Source organism: Xenopus laevis, chromosome 6L, assembly GCF_017654675.1.
Source record: "Xenopus laevis strain J_2021 chromosome 6L, Xenopus_laevis_v10.1, whole genome shotgun sequence".
Lineage (NCBI taxonomy): Eukaryota > Metazoa > Chordata > Amphibia > Anura > Pipidae > Xenopus > Xenopus laevis.
The window spans coordinates 104576809-104591457 of NC_054381.1; the positions used below are offsets into that span (position 1 = coordinate 104576809).

Consider the following 14649-nt stretch of genomic DNA (forward strand, 5'->3'; position numbering starts at 1 on the left):
GAAAACCTCTTAAAATTTGAGTTTTTCGGACAATTCCTAGTGAAAAAAGTCCTAATTGATTTAGAGTCCAATAGGATCAGCTCCCATTGACCAATTTTACCTGGTGAAGTTTAGTATGTGTTTTTCGTTTATTTTACACTTAATAAATCTCAAATTTTCAAAATCTCAAATCTCAAAATTTAATTGTTGGTAAATAACCCCCTTAGTATTACTTGTAAGGATCTAGTTGGAAAACAGGTGGTTAAATAGTTGATTCCTCCAGATTCCATACATGGTCTGGCATGTATTGTGCTGATTCTGAGGTTAGGCGTCCCAGAGAGACAGGTGGTTGCTCGTTGCTTCCCAGTAAACATGTGTGAGTCAGCTATCTTAGTTGAATCTGTCTTGTGCCTGAGAGGAGATCTGGAAAAGCCTGTTGGAAAATGAAAAATTAAGGAGTTGTAAGGAAAACAAATGCCTCTGTGAGGATATACACCGAAAGTTTGCCACTTTAAGCAAATGTTCCTTGGGAGTTCTTTGGGTGTTCCTTTGTATGGGTAAGGGACACCTGTTTTTGGTCTGGTGTCTGCCTAAGTAGGACGATTCGTGTTTTGTTAAAACTGAAGTTCTCTGAAAAGCGGTTATGTTTGGTGTAAGTAATTAAACTTGAAATTATACTGCTGTTTTTATGTGTCCCTCTCTCGTATTTATATTTTTAAAGCTCTACTTTGATGTTTACAAATATTGGAACAAATGACCCAGTCTGATTAGTAAGTTGGATTTTATTTTTTACCATGATCATAGCTGTATATGTAGTTTGGCAAATATACTCTGTGATGTTTTTGTTGTTGAGAATGTCAGTTTTTTATAAAACATGACTGAGAAATTACTGGTCCAAAAAGTTCACATATTAGTGAACTATTTGTTTATATATGTGAAATCCGGAACAAAAACACTACTATACAATCAGTGAAATCGCCTATATTACTTAAGTGATCCTTAGGTTATGCATCAGTACTTATTTGCAGCTATACAAATAGAAATACAGTGCTGTTCAGTTTTGTCTGGTAGCATTATTCAATGCTCCAAATGTTTTGGTTTTGATGTGGTTATGATGATGTCATTTAGGCAGGTTTTGATTTGGTCATAATTGTGTCATACAAAGATGTCCATGAACCTCAGAGCAGGATGCATTAGATATCACTCGATAATGAAACTTAAAACCAGCAAGAGAGCAAGCTTTAAGGTACATGAAGGAAGTGTATGTGCTGTAAGTGGCTCCGTAAGGGTTATTGTAGCTAATTTGCATAAAATCCTGAAAATGTAGTAGTCCATTGAAATGCTTCAAATGCTTTTAGATAATTCAAACAGAAGACAATGGAAGGTTCATTCTGGTGTTCTGGGTCTGAATTGTTGGTCTACAATATGCTTGAAATTATCCTTTTTTTTTAAAGCCCTAATCCAAAACATAACGGAGGGTGAGGATATTTTATCTTGTTTATACGAGATGTGATGTAAGTTTTTGTCCTGATTTAGACTCCTTGTGTCTCACATTTACAGTATCAAATATGAACATTAAATAGTCAAAGAGCTAAAATATATTATGGTAGAAACAATGCAGATTGCAGACTCAAGCAAGGTCTCTAACGAGACAACATTGTTATTTAATTGCTTTTAACATTCTCAAGTGTCAAAGCACTGATCTTTTTATGCCACAGATGTAGTTTACTTAGCTTTTGGCGAGCATCCAGGTATAATCATTGTCTTATTCAAAATAAACAAGTTATATTGTAACTTGCCGGCACATTATCTGTCTACAGTCGTGCGTGAAAGTTTGTGAACCCTTTAACATTTTCAAATTTTTTATATGACTATAAAAGTAGACAAAGAAAACCAGTGGCGTAACTACCGGGGGAGCAGGGGGTGCGATTGGGCCAGTGCCCGCACCCCGTCAGGGCCCCCCCGGCAGCTCACGCACCACGATTCCGGGTGTACGGAGGGGGGCGGGGGGCCCGGCAGCGCGTCCCGCGCCAGGGCCAGCCCCCCTCTAGTTACGTCACTGAAGAAAACTATTACATTTGGTCATATATTTATTGAAAAAATTATTTAAAAAAAAATTAAAGTAATTGAATTATGCTTTCCAACCCCCAACTAAACAGTTACGGTAACTGTTGATCAGTCCTGCGCTTTGACTTGGAGGAGTTTTTGCATTGTTTAGGATTGTTGTCTTTCTGTGTGACCCACTGTCTCTTGAGATTCCGTTAATGGACAGATGTCTTGACATTTTCCTTTAGACTTCTCTGGCATGGTTCAGAATTAATTGTAATAATGGCAAGCTGTCCAGGCCCAGATGCAGCTAAACAGGCCCAAACCAGAACATACCCACCACCCTGTTTCACAGATGGGATTAGGAATTCTGTGTTTTTCTTACTCCAAATGTAACGCTCTTTATTTAAGCCAAAATGTTCTGGTTTGTCCTCATGATCTTTAGCAAACTGCAGACAGTCAGCATTATTTTTGTTGAGAGGCCTGCTGTTCACTGTCCTCCTGAGGGTGGACTCATGAACATAAACATTTGCCAATATGAGACTGGCCTTCAAGTGCTTAGAAGTTAACCTGGGTTCCATTGTAACCTCTCAGACTATCAGATGCCTTGCAGTTGGAGTTATCTTTGATGGTTGACCACTTCTGGGTAGGGTAACATCTTTCTTGAATTTCCTGCATGTGTACACAATCTGTCTGAATGTTGATTGGTGCAATCCAAACTCTTTAGAGCAGTGATCCCCAACCAGTAGCTCGTGAGCAACATGTTGCTCGCCAACCCCTTGGATGTTGCTCCCAAGCAGATGCTTATTTTTCAATTCCTGGTTTGAAGGCACGTTTTAGTTGCATAAAAACCAGGTGCTCTGCCAAATAGTAGTCCTGTAGTCTGCTAGTCCCCATAGGGGCAATCAATATCCAATCACAGTCCTTATTTTGCACCACCCAGGAACATTTTTTATGCCTGTGTTGCTCACCAACTCTTTTTACATCTGAATGTGGCTCATGGGTAAAAAAGGTTGGGGTCCCCTGCTTTAGAGATAATATTGTAACCTCTTCTAGCTGTATAGGAATCAGCAATTCTTTTTATGAGGTCCTCCGACACCTGGCAGTGGATGTAATCTACTTAGACTTTGCTAAAGGATTTGATACAGTACCACACAGAAGGTTACTGGTTAAATGAAGGAATATTGGCCTGGAACATAGTATTTGTACTTGGATAGAGAACTGGCTGAAGGATAAATTACAAAGAGTGGTGGTAATGTCCGTCACATTGGTGGGGTTGGATTTCTTCTCTAACCCAATTGTAGGTTTCAAAATCTAACCACGCCAACTTCTCTCTCCTTCTCTTCTTTTGAAGTCCACAGCATACGTTTGTTTTCGCCAATCTCTCCGCGTGTCGCTATCATATATCGCCTCCCTGGTCCCTACTCTACTTTCATTGATCACTTTGCTCCATCGAGACACCTGCTCTCATTTTAGGTGACTTCAACATTCCCATTGACCACTCTACTTCTCCTGCCACCTCTAAACTCCTCTCTCTAACAACTTCTTTTGGTCTCGCTCAGTGGACTGACTCACCTACCCACATCAATGGTTATGCTCTTGATCTTATATTCTGCCACTCGTGCCACCCATCCAACCTTACTAACTCTCCTTACCTCCTTATCTGACCATCACCTACTCTCCTTTTAGATAACACTTTCACCTGCACTATCACAACCATCTCTCTCCACCCACACGTACAGAAACCTTAACGCATTTGATCCACGACAATTATCAACAGTATCAGCACAATCCATCTGTTATATTAACAAAAGGTCACTACTCCATACTAATCCTTATAGATCTCTCTGCAGCCTTTGACACAGTTGACCACCCACTCCTCCTAGACATTCTATACTCAGCTGGCATTCGTGACACTGCTCTTTCATTGTTTACATCTTATCTGTCTCACCATTCCTTTAAAGTTGCCTTCTCTAACTCTACTTCTACTACGTTCCCTCTCTCTGTCAGGGTTCCTCAAGGCTCTGTTCTAAGCCCCCTGCTGTTCTCACTCTATACTACTTTACTAGGAAAACGTATTCAGTCATTTGGACTTCAGTATCACCTTTATGCTGATGATACCCAACTCTACTTGTCTACTCCTGACCTCTCTCCTTCTGTCCTTTCCGAAGTTACAGACTGTCTCTCTGCTGTCTCATTCTGAATGTCACAGCACCACCTGAAACTGAAACTTTCAAAAACAGACCTCATTATATTTCCCCAAGATCTTCCACTGTCCCTCAGATATCACTTACAGTAAACAACGCTACCTTTCATTCCACCACACAGGCACGCTGCCTAGGAGTTATACTAGACTCGCATCTGTCTTTTTCACCGCACATCCAAACACTTGCAAAATCTTGTTGTATTCAACTGCGCAACATTGCCCGAATACGACCATATCTCAGTTCAGAATCAACCAAAACACTTATTCAGTCTCTTATCATCTCACACCTTGATTACTGCAACATACTCCTCGCAGGTATTCCAACAAGTCACCTTTCACAACTCCAGTATGTTCTAAATACGGCTACTAGACTCGTCTATCTCACCGCTCAACATCAGCTGCTGCCATATGCATGTCCCTTCACTGGCTCACAATCTCCTCTAGAATCAAATTCAAATTACTAACACTCACATTCCAGGCCCTTAACAATGAAGCCCCTTCCTATCTTTCATCTCTGATCTCCAAATACACTCCTTCACTCTGCTTCTGACCTTAGCCTTGCTTCTCCTCTCATCACTTCTGCCCATTCACGTCTACAAGACTGCTTTCGGGCTTCTGCTTTTCTCTAGAATGCTCTGCCTCGAGCCGTCAGACTTTTTCCTTCTTTCCAAACTTTCAAATCCTCCTTAAAGACACACCTGTTTAAAGAAGCTTATTCAATGTACCTTAATTAATCAATCATTGCTGTATCATAAATCAAAAAATTGTTTCTAAAATCCTAATGTCTCAATTGTACCCTAAACTTTAGTTTGTAAACTCTTATTTGTAGGGCCCTCTAATCCTATTGTACTCTGTAACCCTTGTTTGTTATTTACCATTTATTCTCTGTTTGTTATAACTAAGGTAAAGCACTGCGTATCTTGTTGGCGCTATATAAATAAATGATGATGATGATGGGAAATGGAACATTTTCTTATTGGGCTAGTGGAGTATGGCAGGGATCTGTACTTGGTCCTTTGCTTTTTAACTTGTTTATTAATGACCTGGAGGTGGGCATTGAAGGTACTGTTTCTATTTTTATTGATGATACTAAATTGTGCAGAACTACAGTATATGTTCTCTGAAGGATGCTGCCACTTGCAGAGTGATTTGACTAAATTGGAAAAATGGGCAGCAAACTAGAGAATGAGGTTTAATGTTGATGAGTGCAAGGTTATGCACTATGTGCACAAAATGCTTATGCCTGCTAAATCCCTAATACCCCTTTATTGGAGAAATAAAAACCCACCTACTGTAGAAAAGTGGATATTCGCAGTCACAGAGATAGCTCAGATGGAAGAACTTATTGCTTTGCTAATAATAAATATGTACAATTTGTGGAAATATGGTCAAGATGGTATAAATATCTAAAAGCGGATAAATAAATGAACATTGGTATTATTATTATAACGGTGCATTTTATGTATATATAATGATTTAGGTTCTAATATGGAAAAGATAAAATTAAAAATGTATGAGTAAAATTCAACATAGCCCGTATTACATTGTATTACATGACTATATGATCTATGTTATAGGTCTTATAAAATGTATAAAAGGGATTAGTTTATTGGATAATATTAACTGTTATTGATTTTAAGTTTACTTACCTTCAATATATTGGGTAAAATGTGTACATACATATCGGAATGTAATATGCTTGTAAAGATGTATATTTATGAAATTGAATGTGATTAATTAATTCTATATGTGTAAGTAAAAATAAAAATAAAGAATTAAAACAAAAACAAAAAGGTTATGCACTTTGGCAAAAATTATTGAAATACACGTTAAACACTAAAAGGAAGTGCTATGGGGGTTTCCTTAATTGAGAGGGATCCAAGGGTTTTTGTAGATAACAAGTTGCCTAATTCCAGGCAGTGTCATTCTGTGGCTACCAAAGTGCTGTCTTGCATAAAAAATGGCATTAAATCAAGGAAGGAAAACATAATTTTACCTCTTTAAAGGTCCCTGGTAAGACCTCACCTGGAGTATGCAGTGCAATTTTGGGCTTCAGTCCTTAAGAGGGGAGAGCTGGAGAGAGTGCAGAGATGTGCAACTAAACTGGTTAAAGGGATGGAAGACTTATGACAGTAGTCAAGGTTGGGATTGTTTTATATATATATATATATATATATATATATAGTTTATGTGAGGGCTTGGTGTTAGTGTGCTTGTGTGTATGTATGGATGCTGGAATTCATTTGGATGGGATGAACTTTATGGACTTTTTTCAACCCAACTTAACTATGTAACTATGTAACCTCCTTTGCTCGAGCCACAAATGTGTTGTATGTGTGTGTACTTTTAGGACTTGTTTGAAAATCAGATGATGTTTTATATAAAAAATAGAAAAGGGTTCACAAACTTTCACGCACAACTTTATCTCTATCTATCTGTATGACCTGACTCCAAGTGTACATCATTTCTATGCTAGATCTTATTTTAAGGGCTGCAACATTTTCTTCATGAAATTAAATCTTTAGTGGCCTCAGTCAACAAAAGTTGTGTATATATAAGCACAAGTTTTGTTTTTAAATAATGGGACTTCTATTTACCAAACAGCCATTAACTGCAGCTGTTTTTCCAATTCAGAAAATATATCATTACTTTCTGTTTCTAACTGTATGTCACATCTGCCCATATCTGAATTTATTATAAACAGACCAGAGGGGGAACATTTATACAGCACTGATATTGGTAGAAGATACATCCCCCTCTTGTTGCCTTAGAATAATACTGGAAATGTAGTTCAGCAGCAGCTGAGAGACTGTGGAGCATATTTATTATGTTGTGTAAAAAACACTGGGATAATACACCACACATCGCCAGGCTTTGCCGTGTAAAAAAGGGGTAATATTTTTACTATTTTTCTTAGGGGGAGATTATGTGGTGTAAAAAAACGGCGGAATAATTTGTCACGCATCACCAGGCATCACTGTAGAATAAACGTGTGGAAACTAAATTTTTTTTGCACACTTTTTCTTTGAGCAACTTCAGCTGGACCTAACTTACAAAGGTCTGAAGCAGTGGAAAATCTGTGGTTCGCATGGTACACCTTGATAAATTCACCTTTTATTTTACATAATAAATAGGCCCTTTAGAGTGACTTCCTCTGGAAGCAATATAAAATAACGGTGGCAAATCTGGCGTTTGCATAGTGTAAAATCACACACACCTTGATAAATTCTCCATTTATTTTACACAGCTTTTAACAACGTTTTTTCTGCGAATTTCATTTTACACAGCATAATAAATATGCCCCTGTAAGTAAGAACAACGTGAGTAGGAATTAGAAAACCAGTGGCTCCTGAGTGTCTGTTCCAAGCATGGCTCAATGGAACTCCTGTCTGATGAAAGGGAGAAAAAAAATACAAATAAATGTTAGAAGTCGCCTTCAAATCTCAAACGTCTCTGCCTAAACAAACTCCCAATTTCCCAGTCAACCATGTCGGCAATACACAAATCGTAATGCCCCCTCAGGCCTATGGACTGGTAATCAGCTAAGGTAGGAATGGCTGATGCTCCCTACTCTCCTTTTTATGTCATCAAGGCTGGATAGAGTTTGGTTAGTGGAATTCTTTTGTAGGTCATATTTTTTAATACAGACCTACCTAACTGCTAACTCTAATCAATGGACTCATAATACTGAAGGGGAAAATGTAATATAATCTTGATCTAATGGACATAAGAATATGGAAGAGTACAAACTGTACAAAATGTTTCATAAATTATATTTCAAAAATCATTACCCATGTTACAATATTACAGTTATAATATAAATTATTGTCAGATGAGGAAGAGAAACAAGAGGATTCTAAATTTAGTTTTGATGTTTTTATTAAAGCCCTTTTAAACTGCCAAGACCAATATCACTGCCATTTAAAAGGAACATATAGATAGGAGAATGGAGTTCAAACTAAGGTATTTGTATCAGGATTTGTAGCAGCTGAAGCCTCTTGCTGACTTTCAGTGGCTTTGATATCTGTTGCCAGAGTTGAAAGAGACTGTAAGGGGCATTTCCAGTGCAGCGTATGTATGCTCTTGTACTCCTCTGCACTCTATCACTTCTGCTACTCCCTAAATTTCATGTATGATTGGTGTGCAAGTTAGGGCAGGATAGAAGATGTTTATGTACCTCCCTGCTGCGTTGCCTCAGACATTTGGACAGTGCTGCTGTAGTATCTTAAATCAACAAGGAAGAAAGTAAAAAATAAAGTAGATGTATATTGCAGGGGTAGATCCTGTAAGCAGTAGAATTGGAATTAATACAGCAGGGGAAGGGGAGTCAAGAAATCTTTAAGTACCTAGTGAAGAAAATGGGGGTTCCTTCTGTGGATGTTATGGCTATCATCAGAAAAATAAATGCAATTATTTTGAATGTATAAAAAGTATTACTTTTGCAATCAAGCAAAAGCCATAGGTCTAGTGTAAAGAATGGATAAAATGCCTCATTCATTGTGTTAAAGAAAATCGAGTGATAAAGTAGAGGGGATTTGATCATTCCACCTCTGACCAGTAGGCTTTGGTTCTGCTACTGGAACCAAAAAGTCTCCAGAAAAAAATACTGGGTGGTTAAACCAATCCTCTTAATTGAATAATGATCACTAGTGGTTAATGAACCTTTAATCAAGTATGTGGTTGGGCTTAGTAGATGTAGTACATTGTGAACATCCCGTCAGTTATCAATACTACAAATTGTGGGAATGATTTTCAGAGTTTCCCTTGGAGAAGTGTTTTACTCCTATCGCTTTGCCTGGTGGTTGTGTGGGTAAAAAGTACTTCAGATCTATCAAATGAAGTCTTATGTTATAGGTTGACTGTGTGGTTTCTTTTCCCTGTTTTCAGTTTTTCTCATTGGCTCCTATGGAAATAGGCCTCTGTTGTTTTTCACATAGTTTCTGTTTCCAAGTTGCCTTCCATGGCAACATTCATGTTTACTTCATCTACTTACTTCTCTTTTAGGTTACTCTGGAGAGACACTGTGGAAGGAAAGTTGGACGATTACATTTTATAGTCCCTATTGTATAAAAATCCCCTCTTCGTTATTAGGCAAGGACAACACAATTTTACTTCTCACAGCCTCATAATAAGCATAGGTTTTGTTAAAGTAACCTTTGTGCTCTACACCAAGCCATTTTACAGCAATTAACTCATATGTTCTTTCTGACCTTTAACATTTACATGTGGTAAACTGTGGCAGCTTTGTTTCTAGTGTCCTATAAACTGTATGTACTAGTATTTCTCAACAAAGTTACTGAATAGTTGTCTTCTTTAAAGGAGAAGCTACAAATGCAGTTTATTGCCAATAGATTAGCTGCAATAGTGCAAACTAGAATGCTATATTTATTGTATAGAATGTTTTACTATACCTGAGTAAAAAGCTCTAGAAGGATAGCAGCTGCAGTATTAGCTTGGTGTTGTATCACTTTTTGCCTGAGTCTCTCCCTGCTCACTTATAGTTCTGGGCTCAGATTACAGCAGAGAAAGGGGGGGGGGTGGAGAGGAGCAAACTGTACATGCTCATGCCCAAGGCAAGGAGGTTTAAGCTGAAGGCAGGAAGTCTGATACAGAAGCCCATGTGTACACTATAGAAGAGAAGAAATGCAGTGTTTCTTTTGACAGAGGACTCAGAGCAGCACTACTTTGAGGGTTTACTGGTATATTTAGGTGGTCCTTTCTGATAAGGCTTACTAAGTTTTAACCTTTCCTTCTCCTTTAATATTTCTGCACTGTGCGTTTGTTGCAGCTGATAACCCCTTAAATATATATACAACATAACATTTTTTTTTAACATAAGCACCTGAGGAAGGCTCTTTGATCCAAAACATGTAGTGCGATTTTCTAAATAAAAGGATCACAGTTTGGCTGATATGGTTCTTCAGAGTGATATTGTTGATTTGTGAAGTCTGAGAGGTGTGGTTATACCTGGCTCTGTGTGATGAACCTTATACACAATGGAATAACAAAGGAAACCTTCACCAACATCATGTTTATTACTCCTTACAGTCATTCTGCACATAACTGAATATATTTATCTTTCAAATTTATTTTCATTTGGTACTGGGTCATCATGAATCCTAGGCCTTGTTTCATTTTTTAAATATATGTTGTGATAAAACATAATTACTGCTTGACGTTAAATTCCATAAAGTGTTAAGTGCTCATAATATTTAATTACCCTTTAATGTCGTAATTACTCTCACCATTTAAAGGGCTAGTTCACCTTTAAAAAGTATGGCGTAAAGTTATATTTTCCTGCTGTTGGTGTTTTTACTTTATATTGTTTTTTTTAATTCCAAATTTAGTTTTTTATTTGAAATTGTTAAGCATGTTTAGTGAATAATTGGCCATAATTGGCCTATTACACAAGACAAGCTGGACAACTCTAGGCTTTTCAGTTATTGCAACTTTGCTATGTCTTTAGCTATTAGAGACTGTAAAATACAGTAAAACCCACTTATTGTAAACATAAAGGATTTGTGCAGAAATCAAATGCATCTTTAAAGCCCCCAGCCTCAGAATGTGTGGGTTAAGGGCAAGGCCAGATGTGGCGTTTTTGCGTTGCGTTTTTACATAGCGTTTTTTAAAATGAACAGCCAGGCGTAAATATGCATAAACTGCATTACCACTGAAACTAATGAAAAACCCACTATGGCAATTCACACGCTTGCAAGCTGAAATCCGCCACAAGATGCCAGTATTGGCGTTTTTTAGCAGAAACGCCAATACATCAAGAAACTGCCAAATCAATAGACTCTATGGGATCTGCACATTTGAAACCACACTGTACGTAAATATGCAGTGTATTTTAAATATGGCGTCCAAATTCAATGAGAAGTGCATGTTGGGAAAATAATCGTACGTGCTGAAAAACACATGAAAAACGCATGTTGACGGATGCGTGTGGTTTCAGTAGTGTATTTACACCTGGCTGTTCTTTTTTAAAAACGCAATGTAAAAACGCCACGTCTGGCTTTAGCCTAAGTGTTGCATCCAAGGTAGTGGCACCACAGCATAACAGCCTGTTTCAGCCAAGTATTTCAAATAAGATTTAGTTTGTAGCACCTTTTACCCAGCTGCTTCAGACTTCTTTTACACATGGACATCTGTATCTACCTTTCTGTTTGAAAGGCAATCTATATTAGTTGTTTGTAGCCGTGAGATTGCTTTGATCCATAAAAAACAAACCGGTTGTATGTGGAAGCTATAAATCCCCATAAAATATAAGACTATTTCTACTTAATAGGCTGGACATAGAGAAATAGAAGGATATTTTCAAGGTCGTATGTAGCTGATGTTGAATCTCCAATTGGAGACCCACTTTTGCATTCAGAGCACATCAAGGACTACTGCCATTCAATTAAATAAAGTGGATAAATCCGTCTGGAAGCTGCATCTGCTGAGTGAAGTAGAACAGTGCTCCTCTGTCGGTCCTTTCTGTAAATTGGACTTTCTTTCACTTTGTTTCTGTTCATTATCATGAGCTTCATAATTGTGTTTAATTGTTGATAAGGGTAAATGATTGGTAGAATTAGCATGAGAAATGGCTGAATGCTTGCTTGGCTATACTAAGGATTTACACTTCAACTGATCATTCTTAAGGAAAGAATTGTCTCTAATTTTCCCATAATGTTATGTATTTTCTGTTTAGTCACAGAATATATTTGTATTGATTGGATAGGAAGTAAAATACATTTACTAGGATTAAATTATTACAACTGTAGTAACCCAGTCAATCATCACACTTTAGTTTTATGCTCAGTTTTGAAGTAGGAATTGCCATGTCTTTCTTAAGGGCACTTTGAAAATAACTTTTACTACAGGTGCTCTAATGATCTAGTCAAAGAACAGTACTGTTTCTGATGAAATAGGTCTTCTGCCCAGTCGCTTTCTATTCGATTCAAAGTAATAATGCGGTTTTGGAGCCCAGAAGGACACTTCTAATATTTTCTGAGGGAGGAGGCCCGACCTGTAGTTTTGAACTGGGCACTCTTATTTACTTGTGCAATTGAAATGGCTTTTGATTTGTGCTTATTTGGATGCATTTCAGAAGCGCTGCATTGTATAAATGAATTCTTCATTCCTGAATTATCAGTAAATAGTAGTAGGGTACTCCTGTTTTTCAGTTGCTTTCATTTTTCAGCATTTGCCATGTTATCCTATATAATGTTAATATTAAAGGGGTTGTTCACCTTTGACTTAACTTTTAGTATGATGTAGAGAGTGATATTCTGAGACAATTTGCAATTGGTTTTTATTTGTTGTTTTTCAGTTATTCAGCTTTTTATTCAGCAGCTCTCCAGTTTGCAATTTCAGCAGTCTGGTTGCTAGGGTTCTAATTTCCCTATCAACCATGCATTGATTTAAGAGACTAGACTATAAATAGGAGGGGATCTGAGTAGAAAGACAGGTTATAAAAAGTAGCAATAACAAAACATTTACAGAGCTGTTTTTAGATGGGGTCAGTGATCCCCTTTTGAAAGCTGGAAAGAGTCAGCAGAAAAAAGCAAATAATTAAAAAACGATAAAAAAAAAGAAACAATAAAGATCAATTGAAAAGTTGCTTAGAATTGACAATTCTATATGATATTAAAAGTACGCTTTAACTCAGCCTGCACTTGTCTGTCTGTTCAAACTCTAGAGCATTCCCAGAGTTGTATAAGAGGAAAGTTATATGTTATTTTCTTACTTTTATGGCAGCTCCTGCAGTACATCCCCATTCTGAAACAACCATCACATTTAACAGTAGGATGTACTTCTAAAACTCAATTATTCATCTCCTAGATCTACCCTACCACTCTTCATAAAAGAGAACTGCCATGAGATGGTGTCAAGAGAAACCGAATGCTAACTTTGCTAATATACAAACCAATTAAAATAAGAATTAGAGAATGTATTTGTAAGGACATTGAGTATATTCCCTGGTGAGCCAGCGATGCATTATACAAAAGGGAATTTATAAAAGAATGCATAAACTAGTTTTGCCTTTGTTTTTATTTTCTTGTTTCACAAATTCACAAACACTTAAAAATTAATGGATTTTTAAGTGAATTGATTTTTTTTTCTCCTGTTAATCAATGAAGGGTTTGGTTATGTTGCCCTTATTCATACTATAATAGATTTAAAATGCAGAGCTTGGAATGCTTTTGAGAGGAGCTGGCTGTAAAATGTTGGTAGACTGCTGATGATGCTACTGTTCTATTTACCTCCTTAACGGTAGAATCACATATTGGGATGTCATGTTCTGCTCTGTTAAATGTCTTAAAGCCAAAATATTAGCAAATGATTTAACTCATGTTCCATTCTAATCAATGAGATCACTAGGAGCTTTATACTATTGCAGTATTATCTCATGAAAGCAGCACTTTTGAGGCTTAGGGCTCAACTCAGAGAGAGATTTTGATCAGATTTTGTGGGTCAGATTTTATCTGAGCTTGCCATGTAACCACGCAACAACACAAGATCTGTCCCCGTCCCCCCCCCCCCCACACACACACACACACCGGTAATGTAATGTCGGATCAGATCAAGTGGGATCGTTTGTTTTTGCGTTTACATCCAACAGTCAATGTATTTTAATACGGAAAAAAAAGACTTTCTGACACCGACCGTTTTTTATCTTGTTGGATGAAGATGAAGCATGCTGCTTTCCCATCCAACAGGCGTGTTGTGTCGGATAGCAAATGCTTCATGTAGTTTACCCATCAGATTTTTGTATCAGTCCTGTTATATTTTAACGCATGCGACTACTTTTGACTTGTAGGATGTGTTTTGTTGATCCAACACCATTTTACAAATTCACCCATGGAATTTAGCCGTTAGGGTCAGGGCACACATGCAGATTTGGGGAGATTAGTCGCCCAGCAACTAATCTCCTCTTCTTGGGAGCAACTGATCTCCCCGAACTGCCTTCCCGCCGGCTAAAATGTAAATCCGTGGTGGGATGGCACTCGGAGTGATTCGTATTTCTAAATTGCCTGAAGTTTCCTAGTGAGGCACACATTACATTTTAGCCAGCGGGAATGCAGGGCATACAGTTCAGGGAGATTAGTCGCCCGAAGAAGAGGCGATTTGTCAACGGGCGACTAATCAACCCGAATTTGCTTGTGTGCCCTGACCCTTATTTACAAATAGAAATTTTGAATGATTATAACTAGAAACCATCTTTCTTAGCACTGGCCATTAAGACTTGCCTTGAGAAAAGGCCCTGAGGCAGGAGACTGTGCTTGGAGGCATTGTTTACAAAATATATTTTTACGTAAACAGTATTTATTTATTCAAAATAAAGAAAACAGAATGTGATTGGCTGTAGTAAACATAATGCTTATCACAATCCAACACACAGGTGGATACACAGACTGAGGGCATTCAGCTAA

At 37.6% G+C, this 14649-nt stretch overlaps 1 protein-coding gene across 3 annotated transcripts in view; it reads left to right on the plus strand.

Moving 5' to 3' along the window:
• mbp.L (myelin basic protein L homeolog) overlaps positions 1-14649 on the plus strand; it is a 115072-nt gene that overhangs the window by 24129 nt on the left and 76294 nt on the right. Inside the window, exon 1 of one of the 3 annotated variants that reach the window (XM_018266687.2) lies at positions 608-631. The exons of the other annotated variants lie outside the window; for them this stretch is intronic. Coding sequence (XP_018122176.1) covers positions 623-631 — 9 coding nt within the window. The 5' untranslated portion in view covers positions 608-622. Of the gene's footprint in view, positions 1-607; positions 632-14649 lie in introns of those variants that run through there. 3 annotated transcript variants of the gene reach the window in all.